This window comes from Macaca fascicularis, chromosome 4, assembly GCF_037993035.2.
Source record: "Macaca fascicularis isolate 582-1 chromosome 4, T2T-MFA8v1.1".
Taxonomy (NCBI): domain Eukaryota; kingdom Metazoa; phylum Chordata; class Mammalia; order Primates; family Cercopithecidae; genus Macaca; species Macaca fascicularis.
Genome location: NC_088378.1, coordinates 101667557 through 101693571, shown reverse-complemented (window position 1 = coordinate 101693571; position 26015 = coordinate 101667557). Strand labels below are relative to the sequence as shown.

Here is a 26015-nt window from a genome sequence, read left to right as displayed (position 1 = left end):
TTCCACTTGGTCCTTAGGAATGCCTGCCTTGCCCTCTGTCAACTTCGATCTGAGCTCGATTTCTGTTGTTTAAAATTGCGGTTTCTCCAATACACCTCAACATCTTGCAAAGGGGGATTTTTTGCTAGGATACTGAAGGCCAGAATTTCAGTGCAGGTTTGAACCAACAGTTGGAAAGTTAAACTTTGAAGACTTGAGTTATTTCAACAAATTATTTGGAGAAAAAGTTTTATTTATTTATTTATTTATTTTTGAGACAATGTCTCACTCTGTTGTCCAGGTTGAGTACAGTGTGGTGATCTCAGCTCACTGCAGCTTTGGCCTCCCTGGTTCAAGCGATCCTCCCACCTCAGTCTTCCAAGTAGCTGAGACCACAGGCACGCACCACCATGCATGACTAATTTTTTAGTTTTTATAGAGATGGGGCTTTCCCTATGTTGCCCAGGTTGGTCTAGAACTCCTAGCCTCAAGCAATCCTCCAGCCTCGGCCTCCCAAAGTGCTGGGATTACAGGTGTGAGCCACCATACCCGGCCCTGGAGAAAATTTTTATAACCGAATGTTAAAGGTCACTTCTGCTGTAGGTCTGGGTTGCAGCAAGTGTCGTAGAGAACATCTGGCCATTGCATGGGCTCTGCTTGCCACCCATCCCTACTTGCATTTCTCAATAATGATTTTTTAGAAAGGAGGAACACTTACAAGCATATGCATTGGTTTTACCCAAAATTAATGTCAATGTTTATCACATTATAATGTTAGCAACAAGGCTGGTGAGTATATAGGTTGGTTCGACCTCAATGGGATGCCATTTGGCAATATCTTATCAATTGGAAATTTACAGATCCTTTGACTCAGAAATTCTCCATTTGAAATTTAATCCTATAGTTATACTCCCCGTTGTAAGAAATGACATGTAGGGTACTGATTCCAATAGCAGTACTGGCACAAGTAAAGATAGCATGCAAGATAAATATTCCTGAAGATTGGGAAAAAATACATACTAAAGAAATAAGGCTGGTTTCTGTGGCTCATGCCTGTAATCCCAACACTTTGGGAGGCTGAGGTGGGAGAATCGCTTGAGCCCAGGAGTTTGAGACCAGCCTGGGCATACAGTGGCCATGTTGCAGGCACTGAGACATAGTAAAGCCTGTCTCTATTAAAAATACAAAAATTAGCTGGGCATGGTGGCAGGTGCCTGTAATCCCAGCTACTCAGGAGGCTGAGGCACGAGAATCACTTGAACCCAGGAGGTAGAGGTTGCAGTGAGCCGAGATCGCACCACCGTACTCCAGCCTGTCGACAGAGCAAGACTCCGTCTCAAAACAAACAAACAAACAAAAAAACCAAAAAACAAAAAACAAAGACTAGCCTGTCCTAAAAAAAAAATTAAAATGAATTAGTTGTGGTGGCACATGCCGGTGATCTTAGCTACTTAGGAAGCTGAGGTGGGAGGATCACTTGAGCCCAGAAGTTGGAGGCTGTGGTGAACTATGATGGGTTACTGCATTCTAGCCTGGGTGACAGAGTGAGACGCTGTCTCATAAAAAATAAATAAATAAATAAATCCATTATTAATATCTAGAAAAACAAAACTTTGTCAAGGAAAGAAATCATAGTAAAGTATATACAGCTATGAATAGTTTACAAAGTCCTAATAGTGCAAACATTGAATATTGATTTAACAAAATCATATCTCTGTTTTAAGAGGATCTAGGTCTGATGCATGTAGTTAAGTCCCAGCTTACTTGGGTTGGAAGAGGGTGAAAGACAGTGGTAGATATATAAATCCTAGCCTCCCAAAGTGCTAGGATTACAGGCGTGAACCACCATGCCCTGTCATTTTTTTTGTTTTTTGTTTTTTTGTTTGTTTGTTTTTGTTTTTGTTTTGGGGGGGGTTGTTTGTTTTTTGAGAGGGAGTCTCGCCCTGTCGCCCAGGATGGAGTGCAATGGTACGATCTTGGCTCACCGCAACCTCCGCCTCCCGGGTTCAAGCGATCCTCCTGCCTCAGCCTCGCGAGTAGCTCGAATTACAGGCCCCTGCCATCATGCCTGGCTAATTTTTGTATTTTTAGTAGAGATGGGGTTTCACCATGTTGGCCAGGCTAGTCTTGAACTGCTGGCCTCAGGTGATGTGCCCGCCTTGGCCTCCCAAATTGCTGGGATTACATGCATGAGCCACTACACCCGGCTTGTTTTTTTTTTTTTTTTTTTTTTTTGAGACGGAGTCTCGCTCTGTCACCCAGGCTGGAGTGCAGTGGCCAGATTTCAGCTCACTGCAAGCTCCGCCTCCCGGGTTCCCGCCATTCTCCTGCCTCAGCCTCCCGAGTAGCTGGGACCACAGGCGCCGCCACCTCGCCCGGCTAATTTTTTGTGTTTTTAGTAGAGACGGGGTTTCGCCGTGTTAGCCAGGATGGTCTCGATCTCCTGACCTTGTGATCTGCCCGTCTCGGCCTCCCAAAGTGCTGGGCTTACAGGCTTGAGCCACCGCGCCCGGCCCCGGCTTGTTTTTTGACTTTTTAATAAAAGCCATTGTGACTGGTGTATGATGGTATATCGGTGTGATTTTAATTTGCATTCCTCTTCTGATTAGTGATACTGAGCATTTTTCATGTGTTTGTTGGCTGCCTGTATTTCTTCTTTGGAGAAACATTTCTTCATGTTCCTTGTCCAGTTTTGTTTGTTTGTTTCTTTGTTTTGTGGAGACAGAGTCTCACTCTATCCCGCAGACTGGAATACAGGCTCATTGCAACCTCTGCCTCCCACGTTCAAGCGATTCTCATGCCTCAGCTTTCGGAGTAGCTGGGATTACAGGCGCCAGTCAGCACGCCTGGCTAATTTTTGTATTTTTAGTAGAGAAAGGATTTCGCCATGTTGGCCAGGCTGCTCTAGAACTGCTGGCGTGAGCCACCGCATCCGGCTTTGCCCAGTTTTTAATGGGGTTGTTTTTTCTTGTTGTTTTGCAAAGTACTTTAATTGTCTCAATTAGCAAGTAAGAATTTCCCAACTACTAAATCATTCCTATATATTAAATATATTCGGCCGGCTGGGCGCGGCCTGAATATATACATTTGGTCTATTAATGTGGCAAACCTGAAGTTCTCTTTAGTGTTTCAATACTGAATAAAAATAAATTATAAATTATTATTTATCTTATAGCAACACAGTTAAAAGTTATTATTTTCACACTTTTTTTTTTTGTTTTGTTTTAGTAGAGGTGGAGTTTCACCGTGTTAGCCAGGATGGTCTCGATCTCCTGACCTCATGATCCACCCGCCTCAGCCTCCCAAGGTGCTAGGATTACAGGCGTGAGCCGCCGCACCTGGCTCAGTTATTATTATTTTTTGAGACAGGGTCTTACTCTGTCACCCCGCGGGGAGTGCAGAGGCACCATCACTGCTTACTGTAGCCTCAGCCTCTCTGGGATCAGGTGATTGTCCCACCTCAGCCTTCCCAGTAGCTGGGACTACAGGGGTGTGCAACTTCGCCCAGCTAATTTTTGTATTTTTTTTGTAGCGATAGGGTTTTATCATTTTGCCCAGGCCAGAAGGATTGCTTGAGACCAGCTTGGGCAACATAATGAACCCTTGTCAGAAAGAGAAGGGGAAAAGAAAGGAAAGGAAAAGGGAAAGGAGAAAGGAAAGGAAGGATGAGACAAATATAATTGTGTTATTTAGAGAACAGAGGCATCACTGGGCATGGTGTCAGAGGCTTGTAGTCCCTGCTACTGGGGCAGCTGAAGAGGGAGGATCTCTTGAGCCCAGGAGTTGGAGGCTGCAGTGAGCTATAATCACACCACTGCCCTCTAGCCTGGGTGACAGAGATCCTGTCTCCAATTTAAAAAATTAAAAATAAAAAAGAACAGAGATGTCAAAAATTTTCAAGGAATCTCCTCTGGTGTCCAAACCACGAGAACCATCTGTGGTTAGGTGTGTTCATTGCTGCATTAATTAAAAGCGCTTTATAGTCCCACCACTGGGGAGGCTAAAGAGGGAGGATTTTTTTCAGCCCTGGAGTTCAAAGCCAACCTGGGCAACATAGCCAGACCCCATAACTTTTTTTCTATCCCCCCCTTTTTTTTACTATGCAAATCTCACTACACAGACCCTATAGCAAAACAAAACAAAACAAAAAGGCGGGCGCTTATTCTGCTCTGTACTCAGCTGTCTCAGGCAAGTGACAGAATAATCTGAAAACCTGGTGCCAGAGGGAGAAAACGTAGTGGCCAGGGATCAGAAGCGAGTGAGGGACGTATGAAGTATTCATTCTGCAAGTATCAGTTCCTTCCTCTGGGAGAGATACTGGGCTTGTCCACGCCTTCCTGAGTCCATGGTTAAGACTCCCGCTGGGCACCAGCGGATTCCTGGTGCCCAGAGCCCGGTTCCTCCTACCGGGTGCGCTGGGGAAAGGGCTGCTCCTGACAGAAGAGACACTGAGAGCAACGCAGGAACCGGTGCACTTGCGCTGCCTCGGAAAAAGCCGGGGCTCCTGGAGGCGGAGGCGAGGCCTGGGACCCAATGAGAAGGGCGCGGTTGGAGAGGAGGGGCTGGCCAAAAGCACTTTAAATAAGGCCCAGGCGAAACCGCAGTTCTAGTCGCCTAGCTCCAGCTTGGCCTTTGGGTTTGCTGTGGTGGTCTTGTCTCCTGCAGGACCGGGCGCAGCATGGACACTCCCAGGCGGTTTCCGACGCTCGTGCAACTGATGCAGCCAAAAGCAATGCCAGTCGAGGTGCTTGGTCACCTTCCTAAGCGGTTCTCCTGGTTCCACTCTGAGTTCCTGAAGAATCCGAAGGTAGTTCGCCTGGAGGTTTGGCTGGTGGAAAAGATCTTCGGTGAGTGGAGCAAGGAGGGGCAGCCCCTATGCGGCTTCTTTCTGCCGCCCACACCCACATCCCACTGCGTTCCAGGGCAAGCCTCCCCAGTAGCCAATGCCCTCTGGCTGTCTCCTCCTTCCACTTTCCCCTCCCAAGACCCCCGGGAGCCACCCAACCCTCACAGCCTCTCTACTACCCGCGCAGGCAGGGACCGAGAACGCATCCCGCACGTCCAGGGTATGTCCCAAATCTTGATTCATGTGAATCGGTTGGACCCTAACGGCGAGGCTGAGATCTTGGTATTTGGGAGGCCTTCTTACCAGGAGGACACAATCAAGATGATCATGAACTTGGCTGACTATCACCGACAGCTCCAGGCGAAAGGTACGGGGCTGGGAATGGGGCTACCTGGAGCAAACCCTGGCTCCGTAGGAGTGATCCTGGGGTTTCCTGGCTGCTGGGGCTGCAGTCTCGCCCTCCCAGTCTGCCCCCGGTTAGTGGGTGGGAGACGGGGCGGTTGCCATGGATCCAGAAGGCCAAAGTGAACCCGCGTTCTGGGATTCCTGGTTCCTACTCCCGCAGGCCGCTTGGGTGACTGTCCTTTTTTGGAGAGGATATAGGGACACAGCTGTGGCCTCCGCACACTGCTCTTCTTTCAGGCTCAGGAAAGGCCCTCGCCCAGGATGTCGCCACTAAGAAGGCCGAGATCCAGCTGTCTTCAGCAGAAGTCCGGGAGGCCGGGACCCAGCGTTCGGTGGAGGTCCGGGAGGTCGGGACACAGGGTTCTCCGGTGGAGGTGCGGGAGACCGGGACCCAGCAGTCTCTCGAGGCTGCCAACCAGTCCGGGACCCAGCGATCCCCCGAAGCTGCCAGCAAGGCAGTGACCCAGCGGTTTCGCGAGGATACCCGGGCCCCAGTTACCAGATTATGAAGGCATCTCGGGCCCTGGAGCCAGAGCCAGTCAGGGGTTAAAGTGAAAGCCCGTACTTCGCCCAGAAGCTGCGGTTGGGAGGAGGATGATGTGGATTTTTTGTTTTACCCCTTCTGTTGAATGGTTGCAAACACAAACTTGAGTTCTAATAAAAAATTGCAAACTAGAAGCCGCCCCCTACTTCAGCCCCTGAAGCCGGGGTAAGGGTGGATGATGTGGATTGGTTTTTTTTACCCCTTCTGTTGAATGGCTGCAAACACAAACCTGAGTTCTAATAAATAATTGCAAAGTGGAAGCCCCCCGCTACTTTAGACCAGGAAGCCGGGGTGGCGGGGGAGGTTGACGTGGATTGTTTTTGTTTTACACCTTCTGTTGAGTGGTTGTCAACACAAACTTGAGTTCTGATAAACAATTGCATTTCCCTGACGTCTGTATTTTGGAAGGTAGAGGGGAGGGAAAGGCGTATTCCTCCAACAGCCCAGTTCTGCCCTGCGCCGCTCTTTACCTCGAGACAGGTGGGGCTTCTGGCTCCCAGCCGCCCGGGGTCGCAATCTTCCCTGGCTGTGGTCCGCTGTGCCACTTGTACTCCTTAACCGCGCGCATCTGGCTTTAACAGGTGAGAAGCTTCTCTGGCCCACTAGGAAACCTCTCCAAGCCCGCTGTGGTTCTACTCAAGGTGACTTGGGATGAGAAAACCGGGTCGCTTGGGGGCCAGCTGGATTTGGAAGGCCCTGCGTGTATGGCGACGCTGCCACAGAACACTTTCCCCGCTGGGGAAAATTACCTCGGGGAAGGGGGAAACGAAGAGAGCCGAGCTGCACTCTCCGGCTGCACTGTTGCCGTCTTCAGGTCTTGCTTGGGTCACCCACCTTCCAGGAAGGTCTTGGACACCAGCAAGATACAGGCACCGGCTACTCTTTCCTCAGTTACTACGGCAGCGAGGAGCCTGAGCAGAGAACACTTTGGCTTCCCGGGTCACAGCTCTGGTCAGGGCACTGGGATGCAGGTCCCTGAGCCTGCGAATTAATCTAGAAGAATGCAAGCCAACAGCTGGGTGCTAGGATTAAACAATAGCATGCAGTAATTCTGTAATTAGGATTTAATTAGGATTTTTTTTTTTTAACCAAGAATCACTGATAATTTTCATTTTATTTTGGAGATGGAGTCTCGCTCTGTCCCCCAGGCTGGAGTGCAGTGGCCCCATCTCACCTCAACACAACCTCTGCCTCCCGGTTTCAAACAATTCTCCTGCCTCAGCCTCCCCAGTTGCTGGGACTACAGGCCCGCGCCACCACGCCCAGCTAATTTTTGCGTTTTGGGTACAGAAGGGGCTTCACCATGTTGGCCAGACTGGTCTGACCTCAGGTTATCCGCCCGCCGCCTGGGCCTCCCAAAGTGCTGGGATTACAGGTGTGAGCCACCACGCCCCGCCAATCACTAGTAATTTTTAAAAGTTCAAAGCTAACTTTAAATATCAGGGGAATATCTATCACAAACTTTTTGTCACCACTAATTATCACTCGAGTTTAAAATAATCATGTACCTTACAATAAGGGAATTACGACATAAAGCTGAATTTACAAAAACTTATTAGCAACTTTTAACCGGTAATCATTTTATTAAAATAGTTGACTAATTTTAGAAGAACTTTAGAACATTTTAAATTCAAAATCAACACAAAATCAGTTTCAGATGAGGATACATCACAGAACTAAAACTCAATGTGTATGTTGTTTTTCTCTGTGTAATACCCACTTTACCAGAATGTTGGATTCTCTTCTTTACAAGCTGTTTTCTTTTTTTTTTTTTTTTTTAAGACGGAGTCTCGCTCTGCCACCCAGGCTGGAGTGCAGTGGCCGGATCTCAGCTCACTGCAAGCTCCGCCTCCCAGGTTCACGCCATTCTCCTGCCTCAGCCTCCCAAGTAGCTGGGACTACAGGCGCCCGCCCGGCTAGTTTTTTGTATTTTTTAGTAGAGACGGGGTTTCACCGTGTCAGCCAGGATGGTCTCGATCTCCTGACCTCGTGATCCGCCCGTCTCGGCCTCCCAAAGTGCTGGGATTACAGGCTTGAGCCACCGCGCCCGGCCTACAAGCTGTTTTCATTGTCCTTGACCAAATTCAGTGTTAACCAATCTATGTTCATGTGTAACTTTTCTACTTTTTCTGCTGTCTACCTCCTATTTTAATTAAGTAGCTTTGTAGACTGTTTTAACATTTAAGAGGGCAAGTCTACTTTTTTTTTTTTTTGAGACAGAGTCTCGCTCTGTCACCTAGGCTGAAATGCAATGGCATTCCACTGCAATCTTCACCTCCGGGGTCTAAGCAATTTTACTGCCTCAGCCTCCCAAGCAGCTGGAATTACAGGCGCCCACCACCACGCCTGGCTGATTTTTGTATTTTTAGTAGAGACGGGGTTTCACCATGTTGGCCAGGCTGGTCTTGAACTCCTGACCTCAGGTGATCCACCTGCCTCAGCCTCCCAAAGTTCTGGGAATACAGGCCTGAGCCACCGTGTCCGGCCCTCACAACCTTTTCAACTCATCCAAAACATCTATGAACATCTTTCCTGGAACTGACACTTTAAGTTTCACCTATTCATATGGCTGCTTCTTTCTCTAAACACCCAATAAATGGAAACTCTATATCATGCTGGAATTATAGATGTCATCAAGCCAAGCCAGCTGCTTGGCGTGGAGGAACAGGAGAGGTTGCCACACTGGAGGCTGAGGCAGGAGAATTGCTTGAACCTGGGAGATGGAGGTTGCAGTGAGCCGAGATTGTGCCACTGCACTCCAGCCTGGGCGACAATGTGAGACTCCATCTCAAAAAGTAAAATAAAATAAAATAAAAATAAATAAATAAAAATAAAAACCCCACCAGGGCCAGGTGCAGTGGCTCATGCCTCTAATCCCAGCACTTTCGGATGCCAAGGTGGGAGAATCACCTGAGGTCAGGAGTTTGAGACTACCCTTGCCAACATGGTGAAACCCCGTCTCTACTAAAAATACGAAAATTAGCTAGGTGTGGTGGCACATGCCAGTAATCCCAGCTACTTGGGAGGCTGAGCCAGAAGAATTGCTTAAATCAGGGAGGCAGAGGTTGTAGTGAGCTGAGATCACACCACTGCACTCCAGCCTGGATGACAGAGCAAGACTCCATCTCTAAATAAATAAATAAATAAACAAACATACATTAAAAATCACACCAGGAAAAACTTGAAAGAATCAAATTTCTATGGGAGAAAATTAGGAGCTCTTAAACTTAAGAGGGTGGGGATATGGGAGAACACACAGGAAACAGTAATTGATTTAACTACATAAAATAAAAATCTTTCACATGCAAAAAAAAAATGTAAGAGGGTGGAAAATGCTGGTAATAACAGACCATTGTTACAAAAGCTTATAGAGATAAATAAAAATCCTTATCTTCACCAGTTGAAAGAAGTCAAGAAAGGAATTAATACAGAAAAATGTAAAACTGAAACAAAGAAAACATTCAACATCACCTCTAATCAAAAATGTACAATTAAAGAGACTTGAGTTTAAAACGCTTGCAAAAGGCTAGAACACTTTATTGCCAAGGAATGCATAAATTCCATGAGTCTCAAACCAATCCTAATTGCGCTTGAAGCCACAGGGCTTTTGACACCTTTCACCCCAAAAATTCTACTTCCAGAAAGTGGGGCAGCAAGGATAGGAGCTGTTTTGCAGAGATTGGTAATCTCAGTACAACACGTAATGGAAAAACAATCTTGCCCATGCTGGACACCTGTGCAGCCTCGCCTTGCAGAAAAAGGGAGACAGCCGGCTCCAAGGCAGGGCGCCATCCACAAGCCAAGGTGCCAGGGATCCCTTTTCTTCCGTGGTGAATCACAAAGCTACCATTAATGAATGCTGACCGCCCAGGCCTGCTTGTTGGAATGTCATCCTGTGCCAGACGGACAGCCCACTCCAGGAAAACGCACAGCTGGTGCTCTTTGGAGGGTCAATTACCAGCTGCAAAGTGAGAGCCTCAGATAAGCTGCTTTGGTAGTACCTGTGAGCTCATCAGAAATGCAAATTACAAGCCCCACCCCAACAGTACTGAATCAGAATTCTCTGGAGAATGAGCCTAGGAAATTGTGTTTTAACAAGCTCCCAAGGTGATTTTTTACAAGCTTTAAAGTTTGAGAGCCAATTATGTAAAAACAAAACAGATCACCATTTGGGAGGTTATCTGCCCCTGCATATCTGCCCCCTGTGGGTGAGGGCCTCATTCTGACCATAAAATCATAGAAGGATTAGGAGTTTCAAAATGATGGGAATTCAGGAAGAAAAAAACAAAACAAAAACAAAAAAACAAAAACAAAAACCTACAAAACTACAACCTGCCAGCCTTCTGCCCACCCTTCATATCAAAACATAAGAGTCAATCTTTTATAAATTTGCTTTATTATAAGTGTGTGAAGATCTTAATGCCATTGGCAAAATAGCCATTTCTTTATTAGAATAGTTCAAGCTCACTCTTGCAACAAAATAAACCACATTCCATCAAGACACAGGAAAAAGGAATGCAGGGATTTAGGAATGCTATACTTGCTTCTCTTCAACTTTAGCAGAAAAAGTTGGAAAGTTCTTAAGATGTTCCCGACAGTAACTATGTTGTCTTAAGCAACAGGATCCTGGGGAGAGTGGGGGTCTGATGCATGGGCCTTCAAGTTCTTCTCAAGGTGTTTCATCTTCTCAGCTGGAAGAGAAGCAGTTGATGCTAACCATGGACAGGGAAAACGGTTCGCTGTTTCGAACTACTCAGTGATTGGGAGTTGGGGAGGAGAGAAAGACCTGCGGTGGAGGCTCCGAACCTGGGATCTGCGATAGCGTCGTAACCCAGCTGAGGCTGACTTGGGCAGTGATGGGCCTGAATGTATCAGATCTCCGCTGACTTTCCCAAGGTCCTACCCCGGGATCCCCTCCCAACAAACTTCGTGCAGCCCCTGGGGTCTGGAAACCAAGAAATTCTGAGAAGGTTAAGGGAGGATGGAAGGAAACCGAGCAAGGCCAGTACAGTCACTCGTGGCTTCCTCCACATGCAGGTTCTCAAAGACCCTCACCTCGGGCACGATGTTCTCGGTGAAACGATGCCAGGCACAGGAGCATGCTCTTCACCCGATTCTGTACACTGGGCCGTCCAAAAACGGTGATTTCGACTAGGTTCCCAGAGTCCACTATGTCCACTGTCATCAGGGCCTGGCTCGTCCATTCCATTTCTGGAATCATGGCTCGGTCCGGGCCTAAACAAGTAAGGAAAGACTCTGAGGGGCCGCACGGTGGCAAGTTACAAGCTGAATTTTAAGGGAACGTTGGCCAGGGAAGGGAAGAGCTGGAAGGTGGGCAATCACTGCAACACTTTTGGCTTGCGAATCTGGGAAAGAAGCTGTAGAGAGCTGCTCTGCCGAGTTTCTCTCAGACTGGAGGTGGACAGCCCACTAGCACACCTGGGGTCGCTCACCAAAGAGCTCGTCTGCCAGCCATGCCTCCAGGTAGAACACCAAAGGGTCTCCCAGTTCCTGCACCGGAAACCACCAAGGCCGGATGCGAATCTGCGGCGGCGGAAGTGGTAACATACGCAGCTGCTCCAGGGAGTCGGCCGGGGTCTGTTTGCCCCGCTGGGACTCAGCAGCACCAGCGTCATCGACCATACTGGGACCAGCAGCCGCGGAGCGCGCTCGAGGTGGCTTTCGCGGGACCTCCTCCAGACCCAGGCGCGAAGCTCGGACTCTCTTTTACCATATTCCACCCGCTCCGCCCCTTCCGGCGGCGCCTAGCACCGCGTCGGGGTGAGCTGGTGCAATCGACGCCCTGGCCTAGCGGCACATCGGGCACTTCCTGTGCTGCCTCAGTCGCCGGGATTGCCTCTTTGACTTTGAACTAGTATGCATCTGGCCTCCTGTTGGGTCTCCAACGCTCTCCTTCGTCATCTTTGCCTCGTAAGATATACTTAGCCTGAAAGACTTCTGCCCACCTTATAGCTGATTAACACTGTGAGTTTGAATTGACGACTCTGCTGACTGGGAATCGCCTTTGCTGGATAGGTTAAGGTTTCATCGTTACCTCCCAGAGATAGGTAGATTGGACCCAGGGCAGGCTTGTTGAATGTGTCGGTTTTCTCTCTTCTGCCCCATGCTGTTATCTTCTGACTCTCCGGATGGTTACCATTTTTAAATCATTCAAGCAAGTGTATCATGTTTTAAACAAAACGTCGGAGGTGGTCTTATAGAACATGTAGCAAGTTAGACAATTTTCCTTTATTTCCAGTATCCTAAGACAACCAGTATCAATGAATTTTTTCCCAGTGTTCGTAATTTTAATTAAAAATTTTTTTTAATTAAAAAAAAAAAGAAAGGTTTCACACATCCAAAAAAGTAATATAGCACAGCCCTGTACCCTCCCCCAGTTTAACAGATATTGACATTTCCCCACATTTGCCTCACTTCTCTGTTTTTAAAATAGATATTACTCAAGCATCTTTCCTTTTCCTCTCCAGAGGAAATTATCTTGAAGCTAGTGTGTATATATCATCCCCATGCATGTCTTTACACATTTTCTACTATATTTCTAGAAATATTGTTTTGTAGTTGTTTCAGAATAGATAGTATCTGCTGAAAATACTATTTTGTTCTTACGATTAACTATGTGTTTGTTTTAAAACTATTTTCTATTTTTCTGAGATAGGTCTCAGTCTGTTGCCTGGGCTGGAATGCAGTGGCATGATCTCGGTTCACTGAAGCCTCGACCTCCCAGGCCTAAGTGACCCTCCTGTCTCAGCCTCCTGAGTAGCTGAGACCACAGGTGCCTGCCACCACACCCAGCTATTTTCCAGCTCTTCTGTTGTTGTTGTCTGTCTGTTTGTAGAGACAGGGTCCCACTATGTTGCCAGGCTGGTTTTGAACTCCTAGGCTCAAGCAGTCCTCTCTCACTTTGGCCTCCCAAAGTGCTGGGATTACAGGTGTGAGCCACCACAGCCAGCCTAGAGGAAAAAACTCAAAATAGTGGAAAGCATGTTCCAGATTCCACATGATCATCTAGGACTGTGTGGAGGCTCCAGTTTTCTGCCCCTGAGCCCACCCCCTCTCACCCTCAATGGTTGCTGAGAAAACCTTACTATCAGATGTGTAGGGCATACTTACAGGAAAACTAGATTTAGCTATGGCTGTGATGCAATGAACATTTAAAACCTTAACCTGGCCAGGCAAGGTGACTCACGCCTATAATCCCAGCACTTTGGGAGGCCAAGGCAGGAGGATCACTTGAGGTCAGGAGTTTGAGACCAGCCTGACCAACATGGAGAAAACCCATCTCTACTAAAAATACAAAAATTAGATGGGTGTGGGCCAGACACAGTGGCTCACGCCTGTAATCCCAGCACTTTGGGAGACTGAGGCGGGTGGATCACCTGAGGTCAGGAGTTCGAGACCAGCCTGACCAACATGGAGAAACCTAGTCTCTACTAAAAATACAAAAAATTAACCGGGCATAGTGGCGCATGCCTATAATCCTAGCTACTCGGGAGGCTGGGGCAGGAGAATCGCTTGAACCCAGGAGGCGGAGGTTGCGGTGAGCCGAGATCACACCATTGCACTCCAGCCTGGGCAACAACAGCAAAACTCCATCTCAGAAAAAAAAGAAAAAGCCGGGTGTGTGGTGGTTACCTGCAATCCCAGCTACACGAGAGGCTGAGGCAGGAGAATTGCTTGAACCCCAGAGGCAGAGGTTGCAGTGAGCCAAGATGGCACCACTACACTCCAGCCTGGACGACAGAGTGAGAGTCCATCTCAAAAAAAACACAAAAAACAAAAACAGAAAAACACCTTAACCTAATCAAGGTCAGATATTGTGGCTCACGCCTGTAATCCCAGCACTTTATGAGGCAGAGGCCAGCAGATCGCTTGAGCCAAGGGGTTTGAGGATGCAGTGAGCCATGATCACACCACTGTACTCCTGCTTGGGTGACAGAGCGAGACTCCAAAAATAAATCTAAAAAAATTTAAAACCTCAATCTAATCATGAGATGCACTTACACTGCTGTAGATAAAGAATATTTTACCCAGCATGTATAGAATTTTAACGGCTTCTTCAGGGGGACTGTGGTGATCTGAGCCACACAATAAGTTAACTTCTCTCAAATTCCATTTCCTGGTGTGAAAAAGCTAGTATCCCATTATCTTGTGGGGATCTTCTGCCACAAAGAAGATCCCAGCTTTGGGGAGACCGATAAGCCTTTGCACCTGAGCCTGCCAAAATGAGAGGGCTATTGCGCAAGGAAACCTTTTGGGAACTCAGATGGTCATGTGGGCCTCCTTGGAAGCCTGGGGACAAGTGGGCAGTTTTCCCGAGTGCATAGAAGCCAACACCAGAGACTGAGGTGGAGAGATGCACTGAGTCAACCTGGCCGGGTTAATAGAACACTTCTCCCACCATCTGGGTTAGCGTCTCGGGGTGCCAGGGATCCTCCAGTGGGCCTGATGCCAGCCCGAGATCAAAATGGGAAAGCAGCCAGAGCAAATTGATGTTCCCTAGAGCTCTTACGGTCTGGAAGATTCTTTCTCACTTTCTCTCTCTTTTTCTTTCCTTCTCTTCTTTTGTTTTCTTTTTTGAGACAGGGTCTCACTCTGTTACCCAGGCTGGAGTGCAGTGGCACGATCTCAGCTCACTGAGTAGCTGGGGCAGGTGCATGCCATCACACTCATTGTAGAGACAGAGGTCTCCCTATGTTGCCCAGGCTGGTCTCAAACTCCTGGGCTCAAGCAGTTCTCCTGCCTTGGCCTCCCAAAATGTTAGATTATAGGCATGAGCCACTGCAGCTGGCCAGGGCCAGAATATTTTAAGTATGCAATTATTTATTTATTTATTTATTTAGAGACAGAGTTTTGCTCTTGTTGCTCAGGCTGGAGTACAATGGCGAATCTCAGCTCACTGCAACCTCCGCCTCCTGGGTTCAAGTGATTCTCCTGCCTAGGCCTCCCAAGTAGCTGGGATTATAGGCATGCACCACCACGCCTGGCTAATTTTGTATTTTTAGTAGAGGTGGAGTTCCACTATGTTGTCCAGGCTGGTCTCGAACTCCTGACCTCAGGTGATCTACCCACTTCAGCCTCCCAAAGTGCTGAGATTACAGCCTTGAGCCACTGCGCCTTGCTGAAAATATATTTTTAAAATATATTTTAAAAATATATATACATGCCTCTAATCCCATCACTTTGGGAGGCTGAGGCAGGAGGATCACTTGAGCTTAGGAGTTTGAGACCACCCTGGGCAAAATAGAGAGAACCTGTCTCTACAAAAAATAAAATAATTAGCTGGTTTTGGTGACATGCGCCTGTAGTCCCAGCTACTTGGGAGGCTGAGGAAGGATAGCCTGAGTGCACAAGGTTGATGCTGCAGTGAGCTATGATTGCACTCTAGTGTGAGTGACAGAGCAAGACCCCATCTCTAAAAAAATAAAATAAAAATAACGTACAATTTTATGTATTTTTTTAATGGAGGAAAAGGGGCTCCACTAAAAGTACCTGGAGTCTACGAAAGTCATAATGCCTGGCTGCCTTCATCCAGTGATGTGGAACCCCAGAGGCCCCTGTATGACTAGGCCCTTTCCAGGACCCACTCCCATGTGTTGCCCAGCCCTCCACTTCTGTGGTACAGAGCCAATCAGATCTACAGGACCAAAACTTGAAGCCAACCCCAATCCTACCAGCAACAAAAGATGATGGGTGCAGAGATGGTAAAAAAGACTCAGATTCCAGGCCTGCCCCCAGCCCTGAAATTGTAGTCAAACACATAATTCTCCTTTCACCTTACCTTTTCTGTATATTTGCCTGTGTGATCATAGTCTGGAATTTTTTGGTTTTGTTTTTTGAGATGTGGTTTCACCATATTGTCCAGGCTGGTCTAGAACTCCTGGGCTCAAGCAACCCTCCTGCCTTGGTCTCCCAAAGTGCTGGGATTACAACATGAGCTGTGCCCAGCCTAGTCTGGAGTTTTTACTGGAACTGTTAAAATATGTCTCCTAATCTTTGTTTTAATTTATTGATGGGGGAAGGGAGACTGATCTCATACTTGACTCTTTATTTATTTATTTATTTATTTATTTATTTATTTTGAGACGGAGTCTTGCTCTGTTGCCCAGGCTGGAGCGCAGTGGCCGGATCTCAGCTTACTGCAAGCTCCGCCTCCCGAGTTTACGCCATTCTCCTGCCGCAGCCTCCTGAGTAGCTGGGATTACAGGTTTCTGCCATCCATGCCCAGCTAATTTTTGTACTTTTAGTAGAGGTGGGGTTTCACCATGTTGGCCAGGCTGGTCTTGAACTCCTGACCTCAGGTGATCCACCCGCTTCAGCCTCCCAAAGTGCTGGGATTACAGGCATGAGCCACCGCACCCAGCCAACTCTTCTTTTAAAAAACAGACTTTCCTTGCTGACATACTTGAGTAGCTTTGGTCGTATTTAAGGTGAAGCTGAGCTTTCTAAGCATTTCTAGAATCCCCTCCAAGCCACCTCTTTACAAAGAGAACTACCTTTTCCCAGCTAAGAGAAGAGAAAGTAAAAATTAGATTAGTGAGCCTAGAGGGATGGCTCAGGTGTGTAATCCCAATACTATGGGAGGTGGGAGGACTGCCTGAGGCCAGGAGTTGTAGACCAGCCTGGGCAGCATAAGGAGGCCCTGTCTCTACAAAAAAATTAAAAATTAATCCAGTGTGGTGTCTCATGCCTTGTAGTCCCAACTACTCTGGGAGCTGCAGGCAGAAGGATCCCTTTAGTCCAGGAGTTAGAGGCTGCAATGAGCTATGATGGCACCATTGTACTCCAGCCTGGACTCTCTCTTTTTTTTATATATATATATAAAACATATATATACTTATATATAATATATATAATTTATACATTCTTATATATAGTATATATTTATATAAAATTAAATTTTATATTATATAACTATATCCATGAGAGAAAAGATAAATCTGCCATCATTTATAGCAGGTTGAGACAGACACAGATAAAACCAGCTACAAAATTAAGTTTCTCCCAAAGACATGCTGCAGCTGTAAATTGTCATAGTGATCTCTCCCCTTTTATTTATTTATTTTTTTGAGATGGAGTCTCACTCTGTTGCCTGGGCTGGAGTGCAGTGGCACGATCTCGGCTCACTGCAACCTCCGCCTCCCGGGTTCAACTGATTCTCCTGCCTCAGCCTCCAGAGTAGCTAGGATTACAGGCACCTGCCACCATGGCCAGGTGAATTTTTGTAGAGACGGGGTTTTACCATGTTGGCCAGGCTGGTCTCGAACTCCTGACCTTAAGTAATCCACCCACCTCAGCCTCTCAAAGTGTTGTGATTACAGGTGTGAGCCACCACAAGGCGGCTGATCTCCCATTTTTGAATGACTATTATGTTCTTACTCAATGAGGAACAGTATTCTCTAAAATTACAGACTATCAGAAAAGGTACTATTTAAATGTGTATATCAGTAACAATGAAACATCCATTCTTGCCTGGAGGATCTAAGTCACTTTATTTTTTAATTTTGTTTTTCTTTTTTTGTTTGTTTTCCTAAGTCACTCTGATACAGAGAAACAGCCTTAATTTACAACTCAGTCGCAGCTGTTTTGGACAAGGGGTTTTTCGAATACAACATTCCACATCTATCTCAATTAAGGACCCTGGGTTCACTTCACTGTCAAGATCTGATGTTGATCCTTATACATACAGCCCAAAGAAACATGATTTTAATTAATTAATTAATTAATTTTTTTATTTGAGACAGAGTCTGTCACTCAGGCTGGAGTACAATGGTGAGATCTCAGCTTACTGCAACCTCCACCTCCCGAGTTCAAGCAACTCTCCTGCCTTAGCCTCCAGAGTAGCTGGGATTTCAGGCACCCACCACCAAGCCTGGCTGGTTTTTGTATTTATTTATTTATTTTATTTTTTTATTTATTTTGAGACAGAGTCTCACTCTGTCATCCAGGTTGGAGTGCAGTGGCACGATCTTGGCTCACCACAACCTCTGGCTCCCAGGTTCAGGTGATTCTCCTGCCTCAGCCTCCCAAGTAGCTGGGATTACAGGCATCTGCTACCATGCCCGGCTAATTTTTGTATTTTAGTAGAGAAGAGGTTTCACCGTGTTGGCCAGGCTGGTCTCGAACTCCTGACCTCAGGTGATCCACCTGCCTTGGCCTCCCAAAGTGCTGGGATTACAGGCGTGAGCCACTGCACCCAGCCCATGATTTTATTTAGTTTATTTCTCTCTTCCCCAAAATTGTAAAAAACTTTATTGTTGGTGAGATGCCCTATGGTTCTTTGGCTACATCCTTATATAATTGTGCTTTACCATTAGAATTCCATTTTCTTTCATTCTGCCATTGTCAGTTAACACAATTAGCCAGACATATGTAGTCCTATTACCATGGGAGAGAGAAACTGACTACAATCTTAAGCCAGCCTTGGTGTAAACTTTAAAGGAACATCCAAGGAAGTTTCTAGAGCTGTTCTATTTGCTGAAAATATAATCCTGTGAAAGCTATAAAGATGAGACAGAAACTGGAGCCAAAACCTCAAGACCCCTTTTAAATGTAGGCAGCATGTTTTGCTTCAGCTGAGACAGAACTATAGGGCTCTGCTCACAAAGCAATAGGGGTGATTAGTTTCTGGGAGGGCTTTATTATCTGCCTCAGGAGTAAACAACCTGCTCATGCATGCAGTAGAGTCACCACACCTCGAACTTTCTCAAGTTCTTGAGAATATATCATTTCTACTTTTTGAGTGAACTGTGCTATGCAATTTCCTCTCTACTCAAATGTTTCTCTGATATCACCCAATATGTGATAGGTATTTGTGGCCTCAAAATTAACTCATGTAAGTGAGTTTGGTGGGTTTGGTTTTGAACATACTGTAAAAAGTCAGCAGGCCGGGCGCGGTGGCTCAAGCCTGTAATCCCAGCACTTTGGGAGGCCGAGATGGGCAGATCACGAGGTCAGGAGATTGAGACCATCCTGGCTGACATGGTGAAACCCCGTCTCTACTAAAAAATACAAAAAACCAGCCGGGCGAGGTGGCGGGCGCCTGTAGTCCCAGATACTCGGGAGGCTGAGGCAGGAGAATGGCGTAAACCTGGGAGGCGGAGCTTGCAGTGAGCTGAGATCCAGCCACTGCACTCCAGCCTGGGCGACAGACCGAGACTCTGTCTCAAAAAAAAAAAAAAAAAAAAGTCAGAAATATTTTTTTTAATTTATTTATTTATATTTACATTCATTCATTCATTCATTCATTCATTCATTCATTGACAGAGTCTTACTCTGTTACCTAGATGAGAGTGCAGTGGCATTATCACAGCTCACTGTAACCTGTACCTTCTGGGCTCAAGCAATTCTCCTGCCTCAGTCTCCTGAGGAGCTGGGACTACAGGTAAGTACAACCACACCTAGCTAATATTTTTTAAAATTATGTTTTGTAGAAACGAGTTCTTGCTGTGTTGCCAAGGTTGGTCTCGAACCCTTGGCTGCAAATGAGCCTTCTACCTTGGCCTTCCTGAAGTGCTAGGACTATGGGTGTCAGCCACCCACCATCACACCTATGACCAATAGCTGTACCAGGCAGCTTTCAAGTTAAAAACCTGAGTTTTAACCAAGTAACCCCGTTTGATTTATGCCAAAGGCTCCAGCCTGCATATATTATTGTTACAAATTCTTCTTCTTCCTTTTTTTTGAGATAGTATCTCACTCTGACATCCAGACTGGAGTGCAGTGGTGTGATCTTGGCTCACTACAACCTCTACTTCCAGGGCTCAAGTGATCTTCCCACCTTAGCCTTTAGAGTAGCTGGGATGACAGGTGCGTGCCACCATGCCCAGCTAATGTTTTTGTATTTTGTTGTAGAGATAGGGTTTCTCCATGTTGGCCAGCCTGGTCTTGAACTCCTGAGCTCAAGCAATCCACCCACCTCAGCCTCCCAAAATGCTGGGATTATAGGCCTGAGCCATGGGGCCCAGCTACAAACTCTGAAGATCATCTGAGCCAGAAGTTCTCAAATGTTTGGGTCCCACTTCTCTTAAAAATTATTGAGGCTGCACATGGTGGCTCATGCCTGATCATGCCACTGTACTCCAGCCGAGGTGACAGAATGAAACTCTGACTCAAAAAAAAAAATCTATATATATATATATTGAGTACTGGCAGGGCGTGGTGGCTCAGGCCTGTAATCCCAGCACTTTGGGTGGCCAAGGCAGGTGGATCCCTTGAGGTCAGGAGTTTAAGACCAGCCTGGCCAACATGGTGAAACCCCATCTCTACTAAAAAATCCAAAAATTAGCCGGGCATAGTGACATGTGCCTGTGGTCCCAGCTACTTGGGAGGCTGAGGTAGGAGAATCGCTTGAGCCCAGGAGGTGGAGGTTACAGTGGGCCGAGATCTCACCACTGCACTCCAGCCAGCCTGGGCAACAGAGCCATACCCTGTCTCAAAAAAAAAAAAAAAAAAAATTATTGAGTACTCTAAAGAGCTTTTAAGGTATAGATACTGATATTTACTATATTAGAAATTAAAACTGAGAAACCTAATTCAATGACTATAACTCATGTTAACATAGATAACCTTTTAATTAAAAATGATTATGATTATGATTTTTTGAGACAGGGTTTCTCTCTGTCACCCAGGCTGGAGTGCAGTGGCACGATCTCGGCTCACTGCAACCTCTACCTCCCAGGTTCAAGCAATTATCCTGCCTTAGCCTCCTGAGTAGCTGGGACTACAGGCATGCGCTACCACGTCCGGCTAATTTTTATGTTTTTATAGAGACAGGGTTTCACCATGTTGCCCAGGCTGGTCTTGAACTCCTGGGCTCAAGCAATCTTCCCACCTCAGCCTTCCAAAGTGCTAGGATTATAGGCGTGAGCCACCATGCCTGGCCTGAAAAATAATTTGTTTCTCAAAACAAAAAATTCTGTGGCCTAGCCGGGCATGGTGGCTCACGCCTGTAATCCCAGCACTTTGGAGGCCAAGGTGGGTGGATCACTTGAGGTCAGAAGTTTGAGATCAACCTGGCCAACATGGTGAAACCCTATCTCTACTAAAAATACAAAGTTAGGCCGGGCGCGGTGGCTCACGCCTGTAATCCCAGCACTTTGGGAGGCCGAGGCGGGTGGATCACCTGAGGTCAGGAGTTCGAGACCAGCCTGGCTAACATGGTGAAACCCTGTCTCTACTAAAAATACATAAAATTAGCTGGGCGTGGTGGTGGGCTCCTGTAATCCCAGCTACTTGGGAGGCTGAGGCAGGAGAATTGCTTGGACCTGGGAGGTGGAGGTTGCAGTGAGCCGAGATCACGCCACTGTACTCCAGCCTGGGTGACAAAGTGAGACTCCATCTCAAAAAAAAAAAAAAAAAAAAAAAACAAAGTTAGCCAGACGTGGTAGTGTGCACCTGTAATCCCAGTTACTCAGGAGGCTGAGGCAGGAGAACTGCTTGATCCCACGAGGTGGAGGTTGCAGTGAGTCGAGATTGTGCCACTGCACTCCATTCTGGGCAACAGAGTGAGACTCTATCTCAAAAAAAAAAAGAAAAAAAAAAGAAAGAAAAGAAAAGTGGCCTTATTTTACATGTTTGTAAATCTGTTTAATGTCTGGCCTAATAGAAAACAGCTGGTTTCTCATATCTTTTTTTGTTTTTTAATGGTTTTTAAAAATTGAGACGGGGTTTTGCTATGTTGCCCAACCTGGTATTAAACTCCAGAGCTTGAGCTCAAGCAGCTGCCCACTTCCAACTCCGAAAGTGCTGGGATTACAGGCATCAGCCACCATGCCCAGCCTCATATCCTACTCCAGATTAAATCTGTTGCAATATGTTGTTTTGATTGAAGAAAATCCAGCCTGACACAGATATTTAGATAATTGTGGACACTACTCTTTCTACTATACCAACACTCAGCAAATGGTAGCTTCTTACACTTTGAACGGCTTTTTTATTCATGCATGATTTTATAACATCACTCATTAATTAGGAAAATATCAGTTTATTGAAATATTTAATTTTCAAAATATTGATTCATTTCATTACATAATATAATAAAAAAATCACATTTATTAGTACCACCACCAATGTCATCAGAAAAATGTAATAATTTGGAAGGTGTCAAGACAGTGGTGATACAAGTTTCCCAAATTATTATTTATTTTTTTTTTTTGAGACGGAGTCTCGCTCTGTCGCCCAGACTGGAGTGCAGTGGCCGGATCTCAGCTCACTGCAAGCTCCACCTCCCGGGTTTACGCTATTCTCCTGCCTCAGCCTCCCGAGTAGCTGGGACTACAGGCGCCAGCCACCTCGCCCGGCTAGTTTTTTGTATTTTTTAGTAGAGACGGGGTTTCACCGTGCTAGCCAGGATGGTCTTGATCTCCTGACCTCGTGATCCGCCCGTCTCGGCCTCCCAAAGTGCTGGGATTACAGGCTTGAGCCACCGCGCCCGGCCCTTTTTTTTTTTTTTTTTTTTTTTGAGACAGGGTCTCGTTCTGTTGCCCAGGCTGGAGTGTGGTGGTGCAGTCTCCACTCACTGCAACCTCTACCTCCTGGGCTTAAGTGATTCTCTCATCTCAGCCTCCTGAGTAGCTGGGACCACAGGTATGCACCACCATGCCTGGCTTTTTTTGTTTTCTTTTGAGACAGAGTTTCACTCTAGTTGCCCAGGCTGGAGTGCAATGCCGCGATCTCGGCTCACCGCAACCTCTACCTCCTGGGTTCAAGCCATTCTCCTGCCTCAGCCTCCTGAGTAGCTGGGAATACAGGCATGTGCCATCACGCCCTGCCAATTCTGTATTTTTAGTAGAGACAGGGTTTCTCCATGTTGGTCAAGCTGGTCTCAAACTCCTGACCTCAGGTGATCTGCCCGCCGTGGCTTCCCAAAGTGCTGGGATTACAGGCGTGAGCCACTGTGCCCAGTCAGCTTTTTTTTTTTTTTTTTTTAAGACAGGGTCTTGCCCTGTCGCCCAGGCTGGAGTGCAGTGACACAATCTCGGCTCACTGTCATCTCCACCTCCTAGGTTCAAAGGATTCTCTCACCTCAGCCTCCTGAGTAGTTGGAACTACAGGTGCATGCCACCACGCCCAGCTAATTTTTGTTTTTTGTGGGTTTTTGTTGAGACGGAGTTTTGCTCTTTTTGCCCAGGATGGAGTATAATGGTGTGATCTGGGCTCACTGCAACCTCTGCCTCTTGGGTTCAAGTGATTCTCCTGCCTCAGCCTCCCCAGTAGCTGGGATTACAGGCATATGCCACCATGCCCAGCTAATTTTTATATTTTTAGTAGAGATGGGGTTTCACCGTGTTAACCAGGATGGTCTCCATCTCCTGACCTCGTGATTCACCTGCCTCATCCTCCCAAATTGCTGGGATTAGAGGCATGAGCCACCGCACCAGGCCTGTATTTTTTGGTAGAGATGGTTTCACCATTTTGGCCAGGTTGGTCTCAAACTCCTAACCTCAAGGGATCTGCCTGCCTTGGCCTCCCAAAGTGCTGGGATTACAGGTGTGAGCCACCACGCCTGGCCTAATTTTTGTTATTTTTTGTAGAGACGGGGTTTTGCCATGTTGGCCAGGCTGTTCTGGAATGCCTGAGCTCTAGCAATCGCCCTTCCCTGTCTCCCAAAGTCCTAGGATTATAGGCATGAGCCACTGCACCCAGCCTTAATAACACTTTATTTGTAGAAAGTGTATAGTTTGCCAACAGCCCCAGTGTAAAACAAAACTCTCTACTGCTACTGCTGCTGCTGGTGGTGGTGGTAGCAGGTTTCAGTTGATATAATTTGGAGACCATATCTACTAGGATTGGACATACCACCTTCTGATTCAGTACTTTTACTCCTAAATAAATGCCCAGGCTGAGCACGGTGGCTCATGCCTGTAATCTCAGCGCTTTGGGAGGCCAAGGCTGGTGGATCGCATGAGTGCAGGCATTCAAGACCAGCCTGGGCAACATGGTGAAACCCTGTCTCTACTAAAAAAATACAAAAAAAAATTTAGCAGATTGCTTAAATCTGTAGGTCAAAGGTTCAGTGAGCCCTGATGGTGTCACTGCACTCCAGCCTGAGTGAGAGAGTAAAACCCTGTCTCAAACAAGCAAACCCAAACAACACATATCCAACAGAAATGCACTAATAACACTGCTAATGAGTGTTCATAGCAGTGTTATTTAACATGGAAATAAACAGAAGTGACCAAATGTCTATAATAGAATGGATAAATTGTGGCAGATCCATACAATTAAATGTTATATACCATTGAAAATTAATAAACTACTCCCAACATGAGTGAGCTAAAAGACACTGTAGGATTCCATTTATATGAAGTTCAGAAAGCAAGTTTGATCTGGGTGGTTGTTACATCACTATTACTTTGAAATTTTCTTGAGCTTCACACTTATGATTGATATAGTTTTTAGTAAGCAGATTAAACTTTGAGTTGTTTTTTGTTTTTAAAGAGGACTTTAGAGATCTAGACACCAAATACAATTAGTCTCAACAGATTGTGAGATTGTGATTTATCTACACATGAGAAACCATATGGTATAGAGGCTAGAGAAGATGAAGTAAGTTGAGTAACATTTGGATGTTGATTGATATAATCAAGACCAGGTGCGGTGGCTCATGCTTGTAATCCCAGCACTTTGGGAGGTTTAGGCAGGTGGATCACCTGGGGTTAGGAGTTCGAGACCAGCCTGGCCAACATGGTTAAACCCTATCTCTACTAAAAATTAAAAAAAAAAAAAAATTTTAGCTAGGCATGGTGGAGAGCGCCTGTAATCCCAGCTCCTTTGGAGACCAAGGCAGGAGAATCACTTGAACCCAGGAGGTGGAGGTTGCAGTGGGCCAAGATTACAACATTGCACTCCAACCTGGACAACAAGAGTGAAATTCCATTTCAAAAAAGAAAAAAAAAAATCAAAAAGAATAAACAAAACAAAAAAGTGTTTAAAAAAAAAAAAAAAAGATGGAGTAAGTTCCAGAACATAAAAATAGTAGTGAATGAGAAGGGAGGTGGATAGGCCCAAGTTCACTCACAAGATTTAGAATTCAGGCTACTTGGATTTCAGGCTGAGTCTTTGAGGTATGCCTTCAGGCACCAGAAAGCTTTACTCCGAATACCTAGAGTAGCCTGGAGGAAGAGCTGAAGGCCAAGACCAAGATGTTGGCAAATCTCAAAATTGAAAGCTAGTTGAAGGTGTTTTAGGTGGGGAAGGAAAAGTCGAGAAAGTTAGTCCTCACTTTGCCAAAAACTGCAGTGTTCCAGTATAGCAGGAACAGACATTACTTTGCAGAGGACTAAAGGTAAGCATGGGCTGAGGAATTCAGGATGGCCAGTATACTCTTCTTGGTAGCCTGAATGTCCAGGGAAAGAGGTGGGCTGGCATGGGGGGACAATTAATATAAAAAACCAGGCCGGGCACAGTGGCTCACACCTATAATCCCAGCACTTTGGAAGGCCGTGGTGGGTGGATCATTTGAAGTCAGGAGTTCGAGACCAGCCTGGCCGACGTGGCGAAACCCATGTCTACTGAAAAGGCAAAAATTAGCCGAGTGTGGTGGTGCCGTGCCTGTAATCCCAGCTACTTGGGAAGCTGAGGCAGGAGAATCACTTGAACCTGGGAGGCAGAGGTTGCAGTGAACCGAGATTGCGCCACAGTATTCTAGCCTGGGTGATAGAGTGAGACTCCATCTCAAAAACAAAACAAAACAAACAAAAAACAAAGGATTGTAACTTTGGGTTTTTGTTTTTGTTTTTCTTTTTGGTTTGTTTTATTTTTGAGATAGGGATTTGCTCTGTCACTCAGGCTGCAGTGCAGTGGTGTGATCATGGCTCACTGCAGCCTTAACCTCCCCACCTCAAGTGATCCCCCCACCTCAACCTCCCTAGTACCTGCGACCACAGGCATGCACTACCACACCTGGCTAATTTCTTTTTTTTTTTTTTTTTTTTTTGAGCTAGAGTCTCGCTCTGTTGCCCAGGCTGGAATGTAGTGGCGTGATCTCAGCTCACCAAAACCTCTGCCTCCCGGGTTCAAGTGATTCTCCTGCCTCAGCCTCCCAAGTAGCTGGGATTACAGGCACACGCCACCATGCCCAGCTAATTTCTGTATTTTCAGTAGAGATGGGGTTTTGCTATATTGGCCAGGCTGGTCTCGAACTCCTGACCTAGTGATCCACCTGCCTCAGCCTCCCAAAGTGCTGGGATTACAGGCATGAGCCGTGCCCAGCCACACCTG

The 26015-nt window shown here is 46.4% G+C and overlaps 2 protein-coding genes across 4 annotated transcripts in view; one reads left to right on the top strand and one right to left on the bottom strand.

Annotated features, from left to right (window-relative positions):
• Positions 1-4585: 4585 nt before the first annotated feature.
• KHDC3L (KH domain containing 3 like, subcortical maternal complex member) lies at positions 4586-5905 on the top strand. Its single transcript, XM_005552561.5, has 3 exons — positions 4586-4826; positions 5013-5192; positions 5468-5905. Exons 1-3 carry the CDS (start codon positions 4658-4660, stop codon positions 5737-5739), a joined length of 621 nt encoding a protein of 206 aa, XP_005552618.2. The 5' UTR covers positions 4586-4657; the 3' UTR covers positions 5740-5905.
• A 4246-nt stretch (positions 5906-10151) lies between these two features.
• OOEP (oocyte expressed protein) overlaps positions 10152-26015 on the bottom strand; it is a 29677-nt gene continuing 13813 nt past the window's right edge. Inside the window, exons 1-3 of one of the 3 annotated variants that reach the window (XM_005552558.5) lie at positions 11228-11477; positions 10830-11009; positions 10152-10465 (exon numbers count right to left, since the gene is read on the bottom strand). In XM_005552558.5, the coding sequence (XP_005552615.3) occupies positions 10386-10465; positions 10830-11009; positions 11228-11417 (450 nt within the window). In that variant the 5' untranslated portion in view covers positions 11418-11477 and the 3' untranslated portion in view covers positions 10152-10385. Of the gene's footprint in view, positions 10466-10829; positions 11010-11213; positions 11478-26015 lie in introns of those variants that run through there. The other 2 variants (XM_074037666.1, XM_074037665.1) reach the window with 2 other exon arrangements.

What these genes read in the sequence shown, in the direction of transcription:
- KHDC3L (XM_005552561.5), top strand. Translation starts at nt 4,658, where the DNA reads ATGGACACTCCCAGGCGGTTTCCGACGCTCGTGCAACTGATGCAGCCA. An exon ending in GCTGGTGGAAAAGATCTTCG is followed by an intron (nt 4,827 to 5,012) that starts GTGAGTGGAGCA and finishes CTACCCGCGCAG; the next exon opens with GCAGGGACCGAGAACGCATC. An exon ending in CCGACAGCTCCAGGCGAAAG is followed by an intron (nt 5,193 to 5,467) that starts GTACGGGGCTGG and finishes CTCTTCTTTCAG; the next exon opens with GCTCAGGAAAGGCCCTCGCC.